At 39.6% G+C, this 18239-nt stretch overlaps 2 protein-coding genes across 2 annotated transcripts in view; one reads left to right on the top strand and one right to left on the bottom strand.

The window, feature by feature from the left end:
* Positions 1-2071: 2071 nt before the first annotated feature.
* arpin (actin related protein 2/3 complex inhibitor) lies at positions 2072-15099 on the top strand. The gene is made up of 6 exons (XM_079345571.1): positions 2072-2273; positions 4336-4411; positions 4787-4919; positions 11686-11892; positions 12722-12882; positions 13605-15099. Exons 1-6 carry the CDS (start codon positions 2182-2184, stop codon positions 13611-13613), a joined length of 678 nt encoding a protein of 225 aa, XP_079201697.1. The 5' UTR covers positions 2072-2181; the 3' UTR covers positions 13614-15099.
* Positions 15095-18239, bottom strand: part of anpeplb (alanyl (membrane) aminopeptidase-like b) — a 22139-nt gene continuing 18994 nt past the window's right edge. Inside the window, exons 19-20 of the mRNA XM_079345568.1 lie at positions 17477-17540; positions 15095-15752 (exon numbers count right to left, since the gene is read on the bottom strand). Coding sequence (XP_079201694.1) covers positions 15606-15752; positions 17477-17540 — 211 coding nt within the window. The 3' untranslated portion in view covers positions 15095-15605. The remainder of the gene's footprint in view (positions 15753-17476; positions 17541-18239) is intronic.

Here is an 18239-nt window from a genome sequence, read left to right as displayed (position 1 = left end):
ATCCAGAGTGATCATGGGCCTCTTGGCAGCATCTCTGATCAGTTTTCTCCTTGTATGAGCTGAAAGTTTAGAGGGACGGCCGGGTCTTTGTAGATTTGCAGTGGTGTGATGCTCCTTCCATTTCAATATTATCGCTTGTACAGTGCTCCTTGGGATGTTTAAAGCTTGGGAAATCTTTTTGTATCCAAATCCAGCTTTAAACTTCTCCACAACAGTATCTCAGACCTGCCTGGTGTGTTCCTTGTTCTTCATGATGCTCTCTGCGCTTTAAACTGACCTCTGAGACTATCACAGAGCAGGTGCATTTATACGGAGACTTGATTACACACAGTTGGATTCTATTTATCATCATTAGTCATTTAGGTCAACATTGGATCATTCAGAGATCCTCACTGAACTTTTGGAGAGAGTTTGCTGCACTGAAAGTAAAGGGGCTGAATAATTTTGCACGCCCAATTTTTCAGTTCTTTATTTGTTAATACAGTTTGAAATATCCAATACATTTCGTTCCACTTCATGATTGTGTCCCACTTGTTGTTGATTCTTCACAAAAAATTACAGTTTTATATCTTTATGGTTGATGCCTGAAATGTGGCAAAAGGTCGAAAAGTTCAAGGGGGCCGAATACTTTCGCAAGGCACTGTACGCCCACTTAAGCAGATGTTTTGAAAGAAAGGGAAACATCTGTGTATAACGCATGGAACAGGGAAGCAGCTCTGCATGTTTTAAGGTCGACTACATGCCAAGTCACCTGGTGGTTTCAAATGTCCCTGAGCCCTTTGAAACATGATTAAAACATTTCAGATACCTCTTTATTTCTTGCAGAGTGTATACTCTTTTTTTTATTTTTTTAGTCTGTTTGGTAAATCTGAACCAACAGCCAGCATCAAATGAAAGTAGCCTGTGAGCTTGAAATGACCAGAGGTTAAAGGGTTAGTTTCGATTGTTTGAAGTGGAGGATGTGTGTCACTGAAAGTATTTAGCCAGTAGTCTAAATAACCTGAAGTTAATTAAAGTTTATGTTTCTCTGAGTTTCTTTCAGGGGAGATTCTGTGCTGACAGACATACAGTCTACCCCCTTTTATCATGTGTAGTCAACCATTATGTGTATAGTAGCTACACAGACAGCGATGAAAAATAAAAGGAAAACATGTTAGCTAGATTAGTTCAAACTAATCTGGACAAGTGTGGGCCTTTATGAACGGTTCAGATATGTGAACGAACAAATAGGACCTCTACTTCTGCTCTTCATGATGAGGACGTTTGTTTCTCACAGGACAAATAAAATAAAGAAAATGTATAATTAAGCAAAATCTGATGTTGACACAGAAACTAAATCAAGTCTGTAATATAAGAGAAGGGCTTGGCTGATTTGGCTTTGTTTACTAACTGTTAGAGATTTAGATTCATGCAGTTTTTTTGTTTCATATTCAAAGTTTTTTCCTCTTAAAAAAAACAAAATCAGCTACAAACATTAAGGCACATTTTCAATGATGAAAATGACAGTTTGTGCTGATAATAAAGTAAACGCACTGAAAGAACAACCTGACTGAAGAGTGTGGGTCTTTATGAAGTAATCCAATCCAATAAAGCAGCACGATTTGAGACATGTTTCTGGGCCAATAAAATGTTTCCTAACAAAAAAAAATCAACAAATCTTAGCTTTTCTCCTTCATAACTTAAATACTCCAGTTTTGTTTGCCATACCATTTAGAGAATGCAAAAAGGCCTATAATACGTTTTGAATGTAAAAAAAAAAAAAAAAAAAAACCCTCAGAAATCTAAGATATAATCCTGTACAAATTCACAGTAGAAGACAATGTTTCGATAAGGTTAGTTCCCCTGTATCTTAATTCCACTCTCACATAACCTTCATAACCTGCAGAGGAGGATTCAGTAAGAATAAACTATAACATATCTGCAGGAGGATACAGCCTATCATAGTCTAACATTCAATTTTAACTTTCTGTCGCATAAATGTACATTAAAAACTAACAATTGTGACTTCGTAAATAATAATTGATATAGTTATTCCTTTATTATCCTTGTTTATAGGAATCCACCGGCACGTTCTGTCTCAAAATCGAACGCACCTCTGACGCGCAGCTGCACGGAACAGGAAGTAAAGGAAACAGGACAAGTCTTGGAGAAAGGAGAAAAACAGAGTAAAGTTGATTAAAAATGAGCCGAATCTATCAAAACACGTTATTGCAGAACAAACCTGTACATAATGAAAAGTGTGAGCGCACGTTTTCTCCCTCCACGTATGAAAGGTAAGATGTTAGGACACTTCAGCTTGTTCAAGTTTTAAGATGAGTTCAAACCTCAGCTCTCTGCTTGGACTATACTGTTCTGACAATGAAAAGAAATCTGACGTCTGTAATGATCCCAAATGTCAAAACAAGCAGCTGCAGTTTAAAGTGAAACATTCGTCTGACGTTGTTTGTTTTAGTTTTACTCTGAGGTAAAAAAGTGAATCCAAACCAGCATTTAATCCACTTAAAACTACAAACAGTGTGGAGGCTAAAATCTTGCTTTCTGAGAAATATTGTCGTCCTGCTGTAAACGTGTATGTCCATTTCTGATTATGTTGGGCTTTCTGACTTCCCTATTCTGTTTTTCACATTCAAATCTAAAAAAAAATATTTAATAGGCACACCCTACAGGTTTTATAACGGCTTATCATTTGTTCCTTAATATTTTAATATTCTAATTCTAAATTGATAGCCTATTAGTTTAAAAGAACGCATAGGGAGACATTTGCCTTTTTTTGTCTCTGGGTGTGGTCACACTTTTCAATAAAACATCTGTTGGGCTGCTCACTAAGTGATGTATGTGAATGTTGTGACGGTTCAATGTTGGTCATTTGTAAATGTGTATAATAATACTGCTTCGAACAATACTCACATTAATAGTATTAGTCATCATTGCTTAAAACTGACAACATTATCCCTTTAACAACCAGCAAACCATTTACAGCCACAGTGCTTTCTGGTGGATTTCTTTGGCTTTGCATATCTCGAAATGTTAGAAATTGCTACATCAGTTTGTGTTAAGCTAGACACTCCTCTTATTGAACTACAGTGACTCAAAATGTGCTCAAACATTTGGTCGAGCAGGCAGTTAAAGGGTTAAAGTGACAAGTGTTATTAATTAGGGGATGGTTTTAATATGTCACCAGGTGAGTACTACTTCAACAGTAGACATTTATAAACAAGCGATGCATGTACACTGTTCAAAGAAATAAAGGGAACACTTAAACAACACGATGTAATTCCAAGTCAATCACACTTCTGTGAAATCAAAATGTCCACTTAGGAAGCAACACTGATTGACAATTAATGTCACACGCTGTTGTGCAAATGGAATAGACAAAAGGTGGAGATTATAGGCAAGTAGCAAGACACCCACAATAAAGGAGTGATTCTGCAGGTGGTGACCCCAGACCACTTCTCAGTTCTGATGCTTTCTGCCTGATGTTTTGGTTACTTTTAAATGCTAGCGGTGCTTTTACTCTCGTGCTCGCATGAGACTACAATCGACACAAGTGGCTCAGGTAGCGCAGCTCATCCAGGAGGGCACATCAATGCGAGCTGTGGCAGGAAGGTTTGCTGTGTCTGTCAGAGTAGTAGTGTCCAGAGCATGGAGGCGCAGGACAATGCTAGACCTCATGTGGCTGGAGTGTGTCAGCAGTTTCTGCAAGATGAAGGCATTGATGCTATGGATCCCTCCGGAGACTATCTGCCACCTCATCAGGAGCAGGCCCAGTCGTTGTAGAGAGGTCATGCGGGCACGTGGAGGCCACACACACTACTGAGCCTCATTTTGACTTGTTTTAAAGACATTACGTCAAAGTTGGATCTGCCTGTAGTCTGTTTTTCCACTTTAATTTTGAGTGTTAATCCAAATCTAGACCTCCATTGGTTAATACATTTGATTGCCATTGATCATTTTTCTGTGATTTTGTTGTCAGCACATTCAACTATGTAAAGAACAAACTATTTTATAAGAATGCTTCACTCGTTCAGATCTAGGATGTTGTGTTTTTGAGCAGTGTATATCGGGGGGACATCCAGACCCAGAATAGATCTTAACCAGACTAAAACAGACTAAGTTTAACAATGGTACACTGCTGCTCTTTTACCAGACCACGCTGTGGATGAAGTTGAACCAAAGCAGTCAAACTAATGCAGAAGAAATATAAGAAGTTGATCTGCTGTCCATTTAAAGGAACAGCAATCATTGTTTGCTCCCATGAAAACAACAACAACAACAAGATGCAGTTACAGGTGGAAGTAGCTTTATTTTGACATGTGATGTTATTCTTCTGCACAGTGGTCAAGGCGTCCTCCTCGAGGGAAAGCTGGTCGATATCTCCAGACATTCAATCAGTGATGACAGCAGTCAAAAGGTAAAGTAGGCAAAGTTGAACCAGCATATTCCTCGTCTAAGATGTCTGGTTAGATTTTTTAATTATTTTTTTATTTTTTCCTAAAGTACTTAGAATGTTATTCATCTTTATAAAGGCAACATATTTAGAATCAAACTGAGTAGAACCTGCTGTGTTCTAAACATTGCCCACATTTTAAAGATAAGATAAGATTTGATGCACATTGTTGTCCTGCAGTTACAATTTAACAATTCCACAGAAACGTCTTCTTACAGCACTGACATACTGCACAGCCCCTTCCCTTGGCACTTCCTACATTACCTGTTACTCAGAATATTAATGGACATCGACATTGTTGCTTTATTTTCATTCCCTTTTGTTTGCTGTCAATAACAGGCCCGATACTTTGTGCTGTACGTCAAGCCCAGCCGCATCCATCAGAGAAAGTTTGATGCCAGCGGCAAAGAGATTGAACCAAACTTCAGTGATACTAAAAAGGTTAACACTGGCTTCCTCCTGTCCTCCTACAGTGAGTCGATAACTACCACTACCAACATTATGTATGTAATTGTAATTTCCTTGCAGAACTGTAAATACTTCTGCCATGTGTCTGCGACATCAGAAGGTCCAAGGTTTCGGCCATAAAAATTGCGGACTGATAACAGTCTGATAACGTCTGAGTCTCAGACTCTTTAATCTTTCAAAATGCTGCTCCACAATTAAGTCTTATAAACGCTGAGATTTAAAGTCAAACTGTCCAGTGTGTGAAGGGCTGATGAAAAGAAAATGCTAGATTTGATATGTAACAGGAGAATAAAAGTTAGATTTTTAAAACATGAAAAAAAAACCACAGGAACATTACTGGAAGATTCAGCGAAATTGTATACATAAGTACAGCAGCAATCAAGTGTATCCTCTTTTATTATCTCTGAGTTATGACTGTCTTCAATGGGTGTGACAACGGCAAGTCCCAATTGGCTGCTGACGTTGGCAGAGCTGTGTTTATGCTGCGTTCCATTCACCACGGAAGTTGGAGCTGAGAATGATGTCACACCCGAGTTGAGCGTGTTCCAGTGTCAAGTCAGAAAAGCAGCATGGACACCTTCAGGAGTACCTTCGTTTTGTTAGCTAATACCAGGCGATAACGATGCACTATCTGATAGTTTGTGCACTAAAATGCCATGACAGCACGTCCACAGAGAGAACTTGCACGATACTATCGCTGTGATTGATTTATTCACGTAAAAAGAGGAGGAAGCAGCTAATAAACACGATCGTTACAGTTACGACTTCAGGGGGCGCTCCACTTGACACTTGCGACTGGAAACTCAGAATTTCCCACTTCCCAGAATCCCAGTTCAACTGGAACGCAGCGTTAACACCGGTGGACGGGATGGCAAGTTCTTCCCCTGTGTATAAAACCTTGTTTATTCAAGGACTAAAGAAAAGTCATTCACTGCTTATTTGAATGTCACATAAGCGTTTTGAGGGGGGGGCGCTAGTGAGCAGCGCATGGAGTAGACACGTTTCCAGACGCTCCGCCAAGCCGAACATTATAACTAATGTGTTGACGGACTTCTTTAAACTTCCATAAGTCTTAAGAGTTTCTTGACACCCGTGGACCTGAGCTGAACGTGTTTCCTGCGACACCATGCCCAAGAAGCGTGAAAACGTCGAGACACACCGCTCAGCTTCAGCTAAGGCTAACGCTAGCAATGACTCTGACGACATGACTGACGATTTGCCTCAAATGTGGGAGAAGATTTCTGATAAAATCCTGAAAAATATCAACGAAAGATTTGACAAAGTGGAACAAACTCTTCAGGCAGTACAGAGCTCCCAAGCAGAAGTGCTGGAAAAGGTAGAAGCTATCGAGGTGCAGGTGTCGGAGCAGGAAAAGAGGGAAGGGAGAGAGAACTGGAATATAACGGCAACAAGGTGCTTATTTTCCCCGACTACACGCCCGAAGTGATGCAACAACGACGAGAGTTTAATGAGGTCCTGACTGATCTTCGGGAGCTCAAGGCGGACCATAGCCTCCTTTTCCCAGCGAGGCTCCGGATTAAGCACAACGGCCAGTTCAAGGTCTTCGCCACGCCTGGTGAGGCAATGACATTTCTGAACACTGACTTAAAAAAAGTCATAAGATAAGTGACAACATCCATGTATGTTTAGATGGGGTTAATTACATCGTGATGTCATGTTGTTGTTCACTATCCTGGCAATATCTCTATGAAAACATGAAGGCTGTCTTGTTTCGGTTTAATTATGTACTGGCAGCGGAGTTGAGCTAACTTGTAGTAAGGTTAGCCTTTTTCTTTTCTATTGCTCTGGAAGCTAGTCACTAGACGTGCGTTTAAGCGTTCCCGTAATTAAGAGGGATTTACGTGCTCCATTTGGGAAGCACAGTAATGGGGAAGATGTGTACGGGTTTATTTACAGGTGCCGTTTTGCACCTTGTTTTGTGTATGGTATGTTGTTGTTATTTTAGTTACGTTGGGTGGTTGCCAAACTGTCTTTATCTCAGGAGTTGTGTCGGTATCTGACAGTATAGCACATAGCAGCATTAATAATAACCTGACATTAGTCTCATGGAACGTGAAGGGTCTGGGTCATGTGATTAAAAGAGGACGCGTCTTCTCTCATCTTAAATCGTTAAAACCAGATGTTATTTTCCTTCAAGAAACGCATGTCAGTTCAAATGAACAACGCAGGCTAAGAGCAAATTGGATATCTCAGGTTTTTCAAGCGCCCTTTACTCGCAAAGCCAGAGGTGTTGCCATCCTTCTGAGAAAAAATATTCCATTTCGCCTTGACTCTATGATAGCTGACCCATACGGCAGATATCTAATGATCTCAGGTCATATAAATTCATTACCAGTAATAATGCTTAATATCTATGCTCCAAACACAGATAATCCAGATTTTTTTGTTAAAATTTTTGACATGATACCAGCTTCTTGCTCCAATATAATAATCGGAGGTGATTTTAATTGCTATTTAGACCCAATGCTGGATAGGCTGTCAACAAAACCTCCACCTACAGCTTCAGTGCAAACTCTTAATGATCTAATCAAGGCAAGGAACATGGTTGACATCTGGCGCCTACAGCATCCTACTACCAAAGACTTTTCATTTTATTCTCATGTACACAAATCGTATACAAGGATTGACTACTTCCTAATATCCTCAGAACTATTACCCAGCTTTACAAATTCTACCTATCATAACATTTTAATATCCGATCATGGCCCTGTCTCGCTTCAGTTAAAAAACATCCTGTCTAAACAAAAGTTCAACTGGCGCTTTAATCCTCTCCTCCTTCAAGATCATTCTTTTGTTGAAAAAATAAATGGATGCATTGATGACTTTATCGCCACTAACGATACTGGGGAGGTGTCTGACTCTATACTATGGGAGACATTTAAGGCGGTACTAAGAGGACATATTCTTTCATTTGAGTCATTTAAAAAACGTAAACTTAATTGTTGACTTGTTGAAATAGAAAAAATGCTTTCAACTTTAGAAGAGTCCTATAGAACCTCCCTTTTGCAGTCAGATTACAATAAGATTTTGAAGCTGAAATATGAGTATAATACCATCGTCAGTAAACGAGTAAGTCATCTCTTATTAAAACTCAAACAGAAAAATTTTGAACTTGGGAATAATCAGGTAATCTGTTAACTCACCCAAAGGAAATTAACAATCGCTTCCGAGATTTCTATGAGGAATTATACTCTTGTAAAGTTAAGGCTACCGAAGCAGACTATTCAAACTTTTTTGCTACTTTAAATATTCCTCAACTAGATGAAGCCTCCAGGGACGACATTGACACCCCTATAACGGAGGCAGACCTCCAAGACGCCATCCAGGCTTTTCCCTCTGGAAAAGCTGCGGGCCCACATGGGTTTGCTGGTGAGTTTTATAAGGTGTTTAAAGCTAAAATAATCCCGCTCATGTTGAGGATGGTGAACGACTCAGTTAAAAACAAGAGACTTCCTAGCTCTCTCTATGAGGCAAACATCTGTGTACTCTTGAAGAAAGGAAAAGAGGAGACTGACCCTGCTGGCTACAGGCCCATTGCTCTCCTCAACCACGACCAAAAGGTTATCACAAAAGTTCTAGCAACAAAAATAGGTAAACGCATATCAAAAGTCATTCATCTGGACCAGACTGGATTTATCCCTGGAAGATTTTCATTCAGTAATGTTCGTCTACTTCTAAATACGATGTACTCAAACCATGATAAGAATATACAGGCTGCTATCATATCTCTCGATGCCCAAAAGGCTTTTGATCAAATTGAATGGCCTTTCATGTTTGAGGCATTAAAACAATTTGGGTTTGGGGAGAAGCTTATTGAGTGGGTTAAAATAATTTACTCTAACCCTGTCTCTTCAATTCTCACTAATCTGGATAAATCTCAGCCCTTTAATTTACAGCGAGGCGTAAGGCAGGGTGACCCCCTTTCTCCCCTCCTTTTTGATATAGCCTTAGAACCTCTTGCAATAGGCATAAGGAGTCATCCAGGTATTCATGGTGTAAAATTTGGAAATGTTGAGTGCCTTGTTAATCTATATGCTGATGATTTGTTAATCTGTTTATCTGACCCTGCAGCTTCTGTTCCTAACCTTCTAAACATCATTGATTCATTTGGTGTGCTTTCAGGATACACAATCAACTGGAGCAAAAGTGAATTTATGCCTCTGAAAGATAACGTGAATCCTGCCCTCTTGAGATCTTTGCCATTTAAATTAATGACTTCACACATAAATTATCTTGGACTAAAAATCCCCAGAAATCCTAAAATGTTACTGAAATTGACATGGTAGAAGGATTAAAAGTTAATATGAGAGAATGGAAATTGCTTCCCCTCTCCATGATCGGTCGCATCAATGCAATAAAAATGGTTGTGCTTCCGAGATTTTTATATCTCTTCCAAAATCTTCCTGTTATGTTGCCACTGTCTTTCTTCAAGCAGCTTGATTCAATTATTCTGTCTTTTATTTGGGCAAATAAACCTTCTCGCATTTCTACATCTCACTTACAGAAGGATGTAAACAATGGCGGCCTCGGCCTTCCCGTATTTCAACATTACTATTGGGCTGCTAATGCAAGGGTTCTAACCTTTTGGCGTCGGGGCCTAACTGAACATGACTGGCCAGCTAACTCTCCACTCTGGTTAAAAATTGAAGCGCTATCCTTTACAGGAACCTCTCTTCCAGCGCTCCTTTTTTCTAAAACACAACCCTCATACGATCTAATTGGCTTTAACTTTGTCCTTAGAAATTCCCTTAAGATCTTGAATCAAATGAAAAAGTCCATTGGCCTGTCTAATATGTTATTATACACACCAATAGCATGCAATCATCTGTTTAAACCTGGGCTGATGGATGGAGTGTTTTTGGACTGGAGAAAGCAGGGACTTTGCTGTATTGGTGATCTTTATATAGACAATAGGTTTGCCTCCTTTCCTCAGCTGCAAACCAAATCCAGCCTTCCTCAATCACATTTCTACCGGTACCTCCAAGTTATTTTTTTATTTTATTTTTTATATACTTTATTAATCCCGCGAGGGGAAATTCGGTTTACACTCTGCATTAATGGAGAGGTCTCAGAGTGAGGTTGCTGCCCACAGCGGGCGCTCCAGAGCAGTTTTTGGGGTTCGGTGCCTTGCTCAGGGGCACCTCGGCAGTGCTCAGGAAATGGACTGGCACCTCTCCAGCTACCAGACCAGTTTCGGGACTTGGTCCGTGCCGGGACTTGAACCGGCGACCCTCCGGTTCCCAACCCAAGTCCCTACAGACTGAGCTACTGCCGCCCGAAGTTAGACATTTTATACACAAGTACATCTCAGAATTCCCCTTCAAGCCAAAAAGCCACTATTTTAATGATTTACTTTTGTCTCCCCCAAACTCCAAACATCTGATCTGTCGCTTCCTTTCTGCTTTTACGCAACCAGTCAGCACCAGTCATCTCAGGGAGGCTTGGGCTGAGGAACTTGGAGGTCCACTATCGAATGAACTGTGGGAGGAAGGGTTATCCAGTATAAAGTCCTGTTCAATCAATTCCAGATACAGAGTAATTCAATTTAAAGTCATTCATAGGTTGCATTATTCTAAAGTAAAGTTGAGCAAGATATTTGAATCAATCTCCTCTCAGTGCGACAGGTGTGGTACTGCAGAAGGTTCACTAGCTCATCTGTTCTGGCAGTGTTCAGTGCTTGGTCAATTCTGGTCTGACATATTTTCCTGGTTTTCCCAACAGTATCAAACAATCATTCAACCGGACTGTCTTTTAGCAATATTTGGCTGCTCTGACAAGACAAAATCTCTTCCATCCCATCAAAAACAAGCCCTAAGCACCGGCATGGTGGTTGCAAAAAAAATGATATTGTTGAATTGGAAGTCTCCAACATCTCCATGCTTCAAAAGGTGGCTTAATGAGATGCTTTCTGCTGCTAAGATGGAACAGATGCGTGCCAGCAGATCAAACTCTCATTGCTATTTCTTAAAGATGTGGAAACCTTTTCTGATGATGCTAGATAAAACTTAACCCTAACAACTATTATGCTTGCTGCTATCCTGTATCCACATTCTATAAATGCTCCTCCTTGACTGAATATTTTGTGACGTATATGGCATAACTCCACCCAAATGTGCTGTTATTGTTTTGTTTTTGTTATATATATTTTTTTTATTATTATTATTATTATTCTGGTGTTGTTGTTTTGTTTTGTTTATTCTGTCCTACTAAAGAAAAAAATAAAATAAAATATTTAAAAAAAAAACATAAGCGTTTTGAGATCACAGGTCATTCCGTGTAAATTGACATGCACTGTGAAGCTACGAGCTAACGAAAGTACGCTAACATTAGCAATCAAACACAGCAATTGCAACCCAAACACAGAAAGCGTTGCCCACTGCTTGCGCTTGACTCCTTTTTGCAATCTTGAGGGGATTGGAGGTATGTCGATAGAGAAGAGCGTACTAATGTACTGACTTTATTAAAAAGTGGAGTGCTCCTATAGATAGATGGATACTTTATTGATCCTGAGGGGAATTCAAGGTTTGAATGTAATGTTAAGGCAAATATAAGGTTAATAAAAACTCAAAAGAAAAGATGATCAATTGCATGTAGACTCCACTGATAAAAGTAACCTGATCCCCATGTCTGAGCTCTTGTTTAAATTTGGGCTATTTTTCACAAAAGCTCTTAGATGTCAGTTTTTCTGAAACTCATGATGCATCTTAATTTCATTGGCTTACACGCTTTTCTTTTTTTTGTTCACCTAGAGGTGGAAGCTAAAGGGCAGTCAGACCGTTTGTCCGAGGAGCAGCTGTCAGCGATAGTGAACAAAGCCGAGCTGGTAAAGATAACTGACAAGCACCGACCCAGTGGGACTGTGGCCTTCTGGTACCCGGAGTCCGAGATGGACAAGACGGAGCTGGAAACAGGGCAGGATGTTCGACTGAAGACCAGAGGAAACGGCCCCTTCATATGTACGTTTGTGTTATCCATCCTGTTTCTACCATTTAGATTCGTCCACTTTTTAAAGAAGCACTGCTTTGGATCTTTGTTAACAGTGGAAGATTTATTCCATTTGTTTCCTGACTGCATAAGAAAGGCTTGCTTTATAAAGCCAAGAGGTCTTTTAGGTTTAATGGCTTTGCACTGATAAAGCGTGTCCTTGTGTTGACTCCCATTGCACTGGAGGGGAGTTCAACTGGAATTTATTTTTTTCTGTCTCTTGCAAGGTTTCATAAGAAACCTCAGGAGGAATAGACAAACAGGCATGCTTGTGTTCAGAAGTCTTATCCAGCCCTTTGATATTAAGTACACTTAATGATTGGACTGGATGGAAGTGATTTGGCCCTCAAGGGACTTAAATATCACCTCTTGATTCTCCATAACAAGTTGTCCCCCCCGTCACACCAGCTTTACAGCCGGTAGGGTCTCAAATTGCAGCAGCAAAATCTAAAAACAAATAGTTGTCATTGAAGAAGTATTTATACCAGCCCACTTATAGCCCGCATCTTCTAAAACTATTGTTTTTAGTGCAAGAAAGACAAATTGCCCTCTCACAGGGATAACAAAGACAACCTTGATATGTGGATTATTTCAGGTTTTAGTGAACAGAACAAATCTTCTCAGCATTTGAAAAAAAGAAAAAACTTGCAGACAAGTGGATGGATTTTTGTTTCATCAAGCTTCCTCAGTGGTTTCATCACTGTAAGTGAAGGAGAGAAAGATGTGTAAGCAGTTTGTGCAGTCTGCTCTTTCAAAATTTCAAAATAAACTCGTTTTCCTTTCTCATGTTGGTGCTGCCAGTCTCTTTATCCAAAGTAGACGGCGGCACAGTGACCAGGTGTAACTTTGCTGGAGATGAAAAGGCCGGCGCATCGTGGACGGATAAGGTTTTGGCCAACAAAGCAGATTCAGTCAGCACAGAGAGGTCCGGAGAAGGAGACGGAGCAGAGGAGGATGAGTGGGTGAGGACAACTGCCAAATCTGAAACAAGATTATACACTAATAAACCAAACTAAAAACATCTGGCTGAGATGAGGAAATGTGAGAATCATCCCCAGATTTTTACTGACTTAACTCAATTGCTTTAACCTATTTTGGGCTTGTGGCCCAAGTCAAGGCTTGTTTTATTCAATTGTTTTTGTCTTAAGAATCCTCAAGTCTTTGGTGTCACAACAATAATTGTACTGCTTCCAATCGAGTCAAAGCTTCCCAGACATGGAAACATGAAAGGTGTGATAGTAACGATTCCTGGTTGGATTGCCTGCGACGGGATATCCGGAGCAGCGATTGAGAGCAGGCACATATGGAAGCATCACAACTCACCATCACCTCGCACTGCAAATGAAATAAAGCCCGACATGATGTGTGTCCTGAGCCAGGATTTAATCCGTAATGTGTCTCTGTGAGATCTCGTGCGTCTGTGGAATCGTTACCACACACTGCAGGCGTGGGTCTCCCGGTCTGGATGTGTCTGCGTTAAGAGGATTATAATATAAAAAACTAGTTGACACTGTCCTACATCTGTCCTGCAAAGCAATCTTTTAAAAGCTTGTAAGTAACCAAACTCGTCCTCTTTTATCGCCATGTGTGGATGTTCATTGTTCAAAAAAGAAAACAACAGGGGATGTTGTGGATAAACAGAAACTAGAGAAGACTCACTTCTCCCTCTTTGATTCTCTCTCAGGATGATTGAGGAAATGGTCCCCCAGATCAGCCTGAGCTCTTGGCCCTGCTCCAGTCTCCAGGGTTGAACTGCCTCCGCTTGGCTCCACTCCCTCTTCGTCGTCTTTGGACTGGACCTTTGTAAGGGGGATTTAACCTCTTACACATGTGGCCTGCAGGTTAATCATGTGACCTTGTATAGTTGGGTACCAGACTACCCTGGCTCTAGAGTAGAGTCAGACTGCTTCTGTCTTTGAAACCTCTCCCTTCTCTTGTATACTTTGTATTATTGGTTATTGATCTACTGTTCTGTACCATTTTAGACTCTAGACTCTCCATCTCTCTCTCCGAGCTTTTTGTTGAACTGCCTGTTTGTGTACCACTGTATAGGGGTGTTACAGGCTGAAAGTGTACATGTAGAGACCAAACTATGTGATAAAATAATCCCCTTTAAAGGAGGTCTATTATGCTGATCCATATTTAGTTGTCAGAAGATTATAAAAATGCTAAACAAGCTCACCATTCACCATTTTAATACGTGCATATAATGCAGTAGATTTTAGAGTTCAATAAACCATGGTTTAGAAGCTGTTGTCCTTCTTATCTGACTAATAAGGACATCAACTTGTAGCGTCTCGTTCTAAACCAGACCCTACAAGGACTTTGGCGAGACCTGGCCAGAAGCTGAGGTCAAGTTCTGCCGCTATATTGGAGCAAAAGCAGGGAGCAGAGTTGTAGGACATGCCCGACCAGGCAGCTCTTTCAAAGACGCACCCACCCAAAAACTCATTCAAATTTCCCTGCGACTGCAAACAAGGCTAACCTACAGTAGGAAAGTAAGCATGTAGGGAGAGGGGCCTTAAAGAGACGGCAACCAAAATGAACCTTTTCAGGCAGAAGCTGAAGTAGGGAGTTTTTACTGAAGCCAGTATGAGATAAATAAGCATTAACACATCTGGCCAAGCTGCTCGACAGGTGTCACAGACTGACTACAACATTAAAGTGAGTTTAATAGATCTCCTTTAAGTGATTCTATAAAATCCAAATACACTTATTTAGTATTCCACTATAACATGGTCTGTATTACGTTTGATGCCATTGGAAAGGTACTTTTTTTCTTTTTTCATTTCTATTATTTTCCCCTGAAACAAAAAGAAGTACTACAGAACTGGGACTCAGATTGAACACAGCATGTCCGTATTTTATTATTAAAATAACAATCTAAAAAAAAAAATGCAGGAAAACTGTGATTGATTACAACACTTATATAACACATAAAGACATGTTTCCCATAAGGACAGAGGAGGGGGTGTCCTTTGGCTCTTACTTGTGCAAATGTGAAATTGGCAATATCAAAATGCTTTTGGAATTAACTTAGTTTTTAATCCCATTTATCGAAGAATTACTCTACAAACATACCTGGTCCACCATGAAGTTATTATTGTTTTTCGATGTTTTGGATTGATTGTGGTGTGCTTAATGTCTTATGTCTTACATTAAACACATACCACAAGGCATTATGATGCTTCGGCCATATCATTTTAGTAATCAATAATCCAAACAGTTTCTTTATCTTATTGGAGTAGTGATTAAACAAATACATTTGATAAACAGAAAATGGCACATTAACTTGTTCTGAAGCTGAATCAGCATCATGTGCAAAACACAGCGCTGTAAAAATCATCTCACTTTGACGGTTTACACTGAACATACTTAAATAATGCACTTAGGTAGTTACATAAACAGTGCTGTGTATTCTCCCTGTTCTGCATTTCTCTCATTCATTGTTAGTACTATGTGATAATAATAAAAGTAATAATAATAATAATGAAAACAGTATATGTGTCAGAGTTTGGCATATGGTAGTATTTCAAATTGGCTCTTTTATTATGATTATCTCCCCAGAGACCTCATACTCCTGTCAGCGAGAGGCTGATTATTAAAGTGATTTTAGTGATTTTACAGAATTCAAAAACAGTCCATGAGGCTTGGAAATAATGGTCGTGGATGTTTGTCGTCCAGTTTATGAGGCTGTTTCATTTTCAAACCACTCCAGCACAGCCTCTTTGTTCTCACTGATCCACTGGATGTTCACTCGGGTTTGCTCTATGGCCTGCTCCACTACCCTGGCAGAAGATTGCAGGTCGAAGTCAACCGCAAAACGCTCCAGCTGTAACATAAACACAGATCATACAGTGTTAGGGCTTTGCTACCTAAGGGCAAATCATTCCGAAAAAGAACAGGCTTGATCTCATGATTGAGAGTAATCGAGAGAGTTTCTCATAATAAAGAATCGAAAGTAATCATTAAGAATTAAGACCTCCATTTTTCACACAACATGCAATGTGTTTTTTCTACATTACAGCTGAACAGCCACAGCATTAGGGCCCGACCAATATGTGAGGGGTTTTTTGAGCTGATACCGGTCTCAATATTCGTGATAAATAAATATCTGATACCAATATATCTGCCAATATTTTTCTGAGATATATCTTATTGTATTTAAAAGATTTTTAACCATTTAGTTACTCAAATGGAAATAACTGTACCTGCGCTTTCATCTACTCTTGACACTCTGGAGAGCGATGACGCTTGGTGTAATCTATAAAGCACACTCTGCTAGTTTAACTAGTACTCAGACTACTCAGACTAAATGCTATTTGACTCGTGAATAAATCTTGTAATATCGGCGCATATCTTTGATTAGAATTAGATGGTACCGATAATCACTGGATACGCTAATATCGGCGGATATTATTGGCAGGCCGATTAATTGGTCGGGTTCGCCAAAGCAAATCAAAGCTTAGACCAAGACATTATTTATGATTGTTATTTGTTTTCTTATAAACATCATGTGAAAAGATATAAACCCAGTGGTTAATAAATGAGAAGGAATAAGCCCTTCCTATGGACAGCAATTGTCCAATTAGAGCCAGACAACTGTAACTAGGCATTTTATGCTGCATTATTATGATGGGCTGTGGAATGAAAGGTTTCATGAAGCAGTTGAATATAGTAACCAAATGCAGCAGATTAAATTCATAAATGACAAAGCCACTTTTGTTCACATCTGTCATAAATCAAAGAGCCACTGTTTCAAAACGTGAAAGATCTAATGTTCCTGAACCATGTGTGAATGGAACACTTGATACATGTAGCACCCGCCTTTTTTAGGCTTATTTTTTCAGTTTTCAGGGCTTGCTGTCACTTAACATTTTAAAACCTCACACAACTTTAAAGTCAAAAGTGTGAGGCAAGCTAATAAATGTACCAATTTATTATACATCTTTTTATAATTCTAAGTTAATATGCCAAAATGTGTAGCTAACATGATACTGCTCTGACATGCCTTTTTTTCTCTTTTACTTTACTTCATCCACATTCCTCTTGCAGTAAAACCTAACTCGTGCACAAAGTGTGCATTAGTCCATTCAAGCTGCACTGTGCATTCCTGCCCCTAATCTGATTGGCCACCAATTCAGTTTTATTTTCAACATGTTACATGTTGTTTTCTTAACATGTCAATGCAGGGTATTATTTGATGTCTTTACCCTGCACATCAATTTTACAAGACAGTGTAGAATGTTTAATAAAGCCTGTTGGAGTTACAGAACATAAAGGCACGTAAAGTGCCATCATTCTAGTAAGTACTGTATGGCGAACTCATTGGGGATTTCACCTGTCATGACTGTTTATCTTTTGATAGAGATGAAACCAAAGAAACTCAGAGTGACTGACACGTTTGTGATAGGGTGTAACTGGGTGTATCCAGTTTTTCATAGGTGGTAAATTAGTTATTGGTGTGTGACTGGAGATGATAGGAATGTCAACTGAACATAGCTGCATGATTTTATTACCATTTAGATTATTTAAATGATACATAAATAAAATTACCTCATCCAGCTCAAACTGTGTTGAGAACCTGTTTGCCACTCCATTGACCAGTGGAACTGCATTCCTGCAGAGAAAAGAAGGCAGGATGAGGGAAACCATTTTTATTTGAATGCAAAACACTACAGCCTCTAAAGTGACCTCAAAGTTCAGTTAAACAAAGTTTTGAAAGAATCTTTCAATCTTAACCGAAACCTGAATACTGTCAGCTTCATACTGTTGGAGCTGACAGGTTTTTAGACTTACAGTATTTAAATGTAATAGGTTATTCCTTTAAGACAGAAACCTTGCCAGCACAGCACATTTATTTACAGGAACACGGGAGTGAAGTAAAAAAGGAAAAGTGTAAGCTTAATATGCAAATGTGATTTTCAGTATCTTAGTGAAGATTTTAAAGGGCGCTCTTTTAAACAATAACAGAAGCTTTAGATCAAGCAACAGTTCACAATCAAGAGCCAAACTTAGAACTCAGGAGCTCTAATAGGAGGGTGAGATCCTTTCTGAGTCTGGGTGTTATGACAACCTGTGGCTTATATTTTGGCAGACAGAATAAGTGTTGCTCGTTCAGATCTGTAAATAAAAGTTACCTCATGAAATGATTTATCAGTGACCAAAAGAACCCTTAGAATCAATCCTGAACTTCGCTGGCAGCCCACCCGTAGAGGCCTTACATATACTTTTTCGGAAGAACTAGGTAATAAAGATGTAACATGCCAAGTGGAGGGAGTACAGAAGAAGAATGAGGTAATGAAGCAACCCAAAGCCT

This window comes from Symphodus melops (genome assembly GCF_947650265.1).
Source record: "Symphodus melops genome assembly, chromosome: 6".
Classification (NCBI taxonomy): Eukaryota; Metazoa; Chordata; class Actinopteri; order Labriformes; family Labridae; genus Symphodus; species Symphodus melops.
This window is presented reverse-complemented; position numbering and strand designations above follow the sequence as displayed.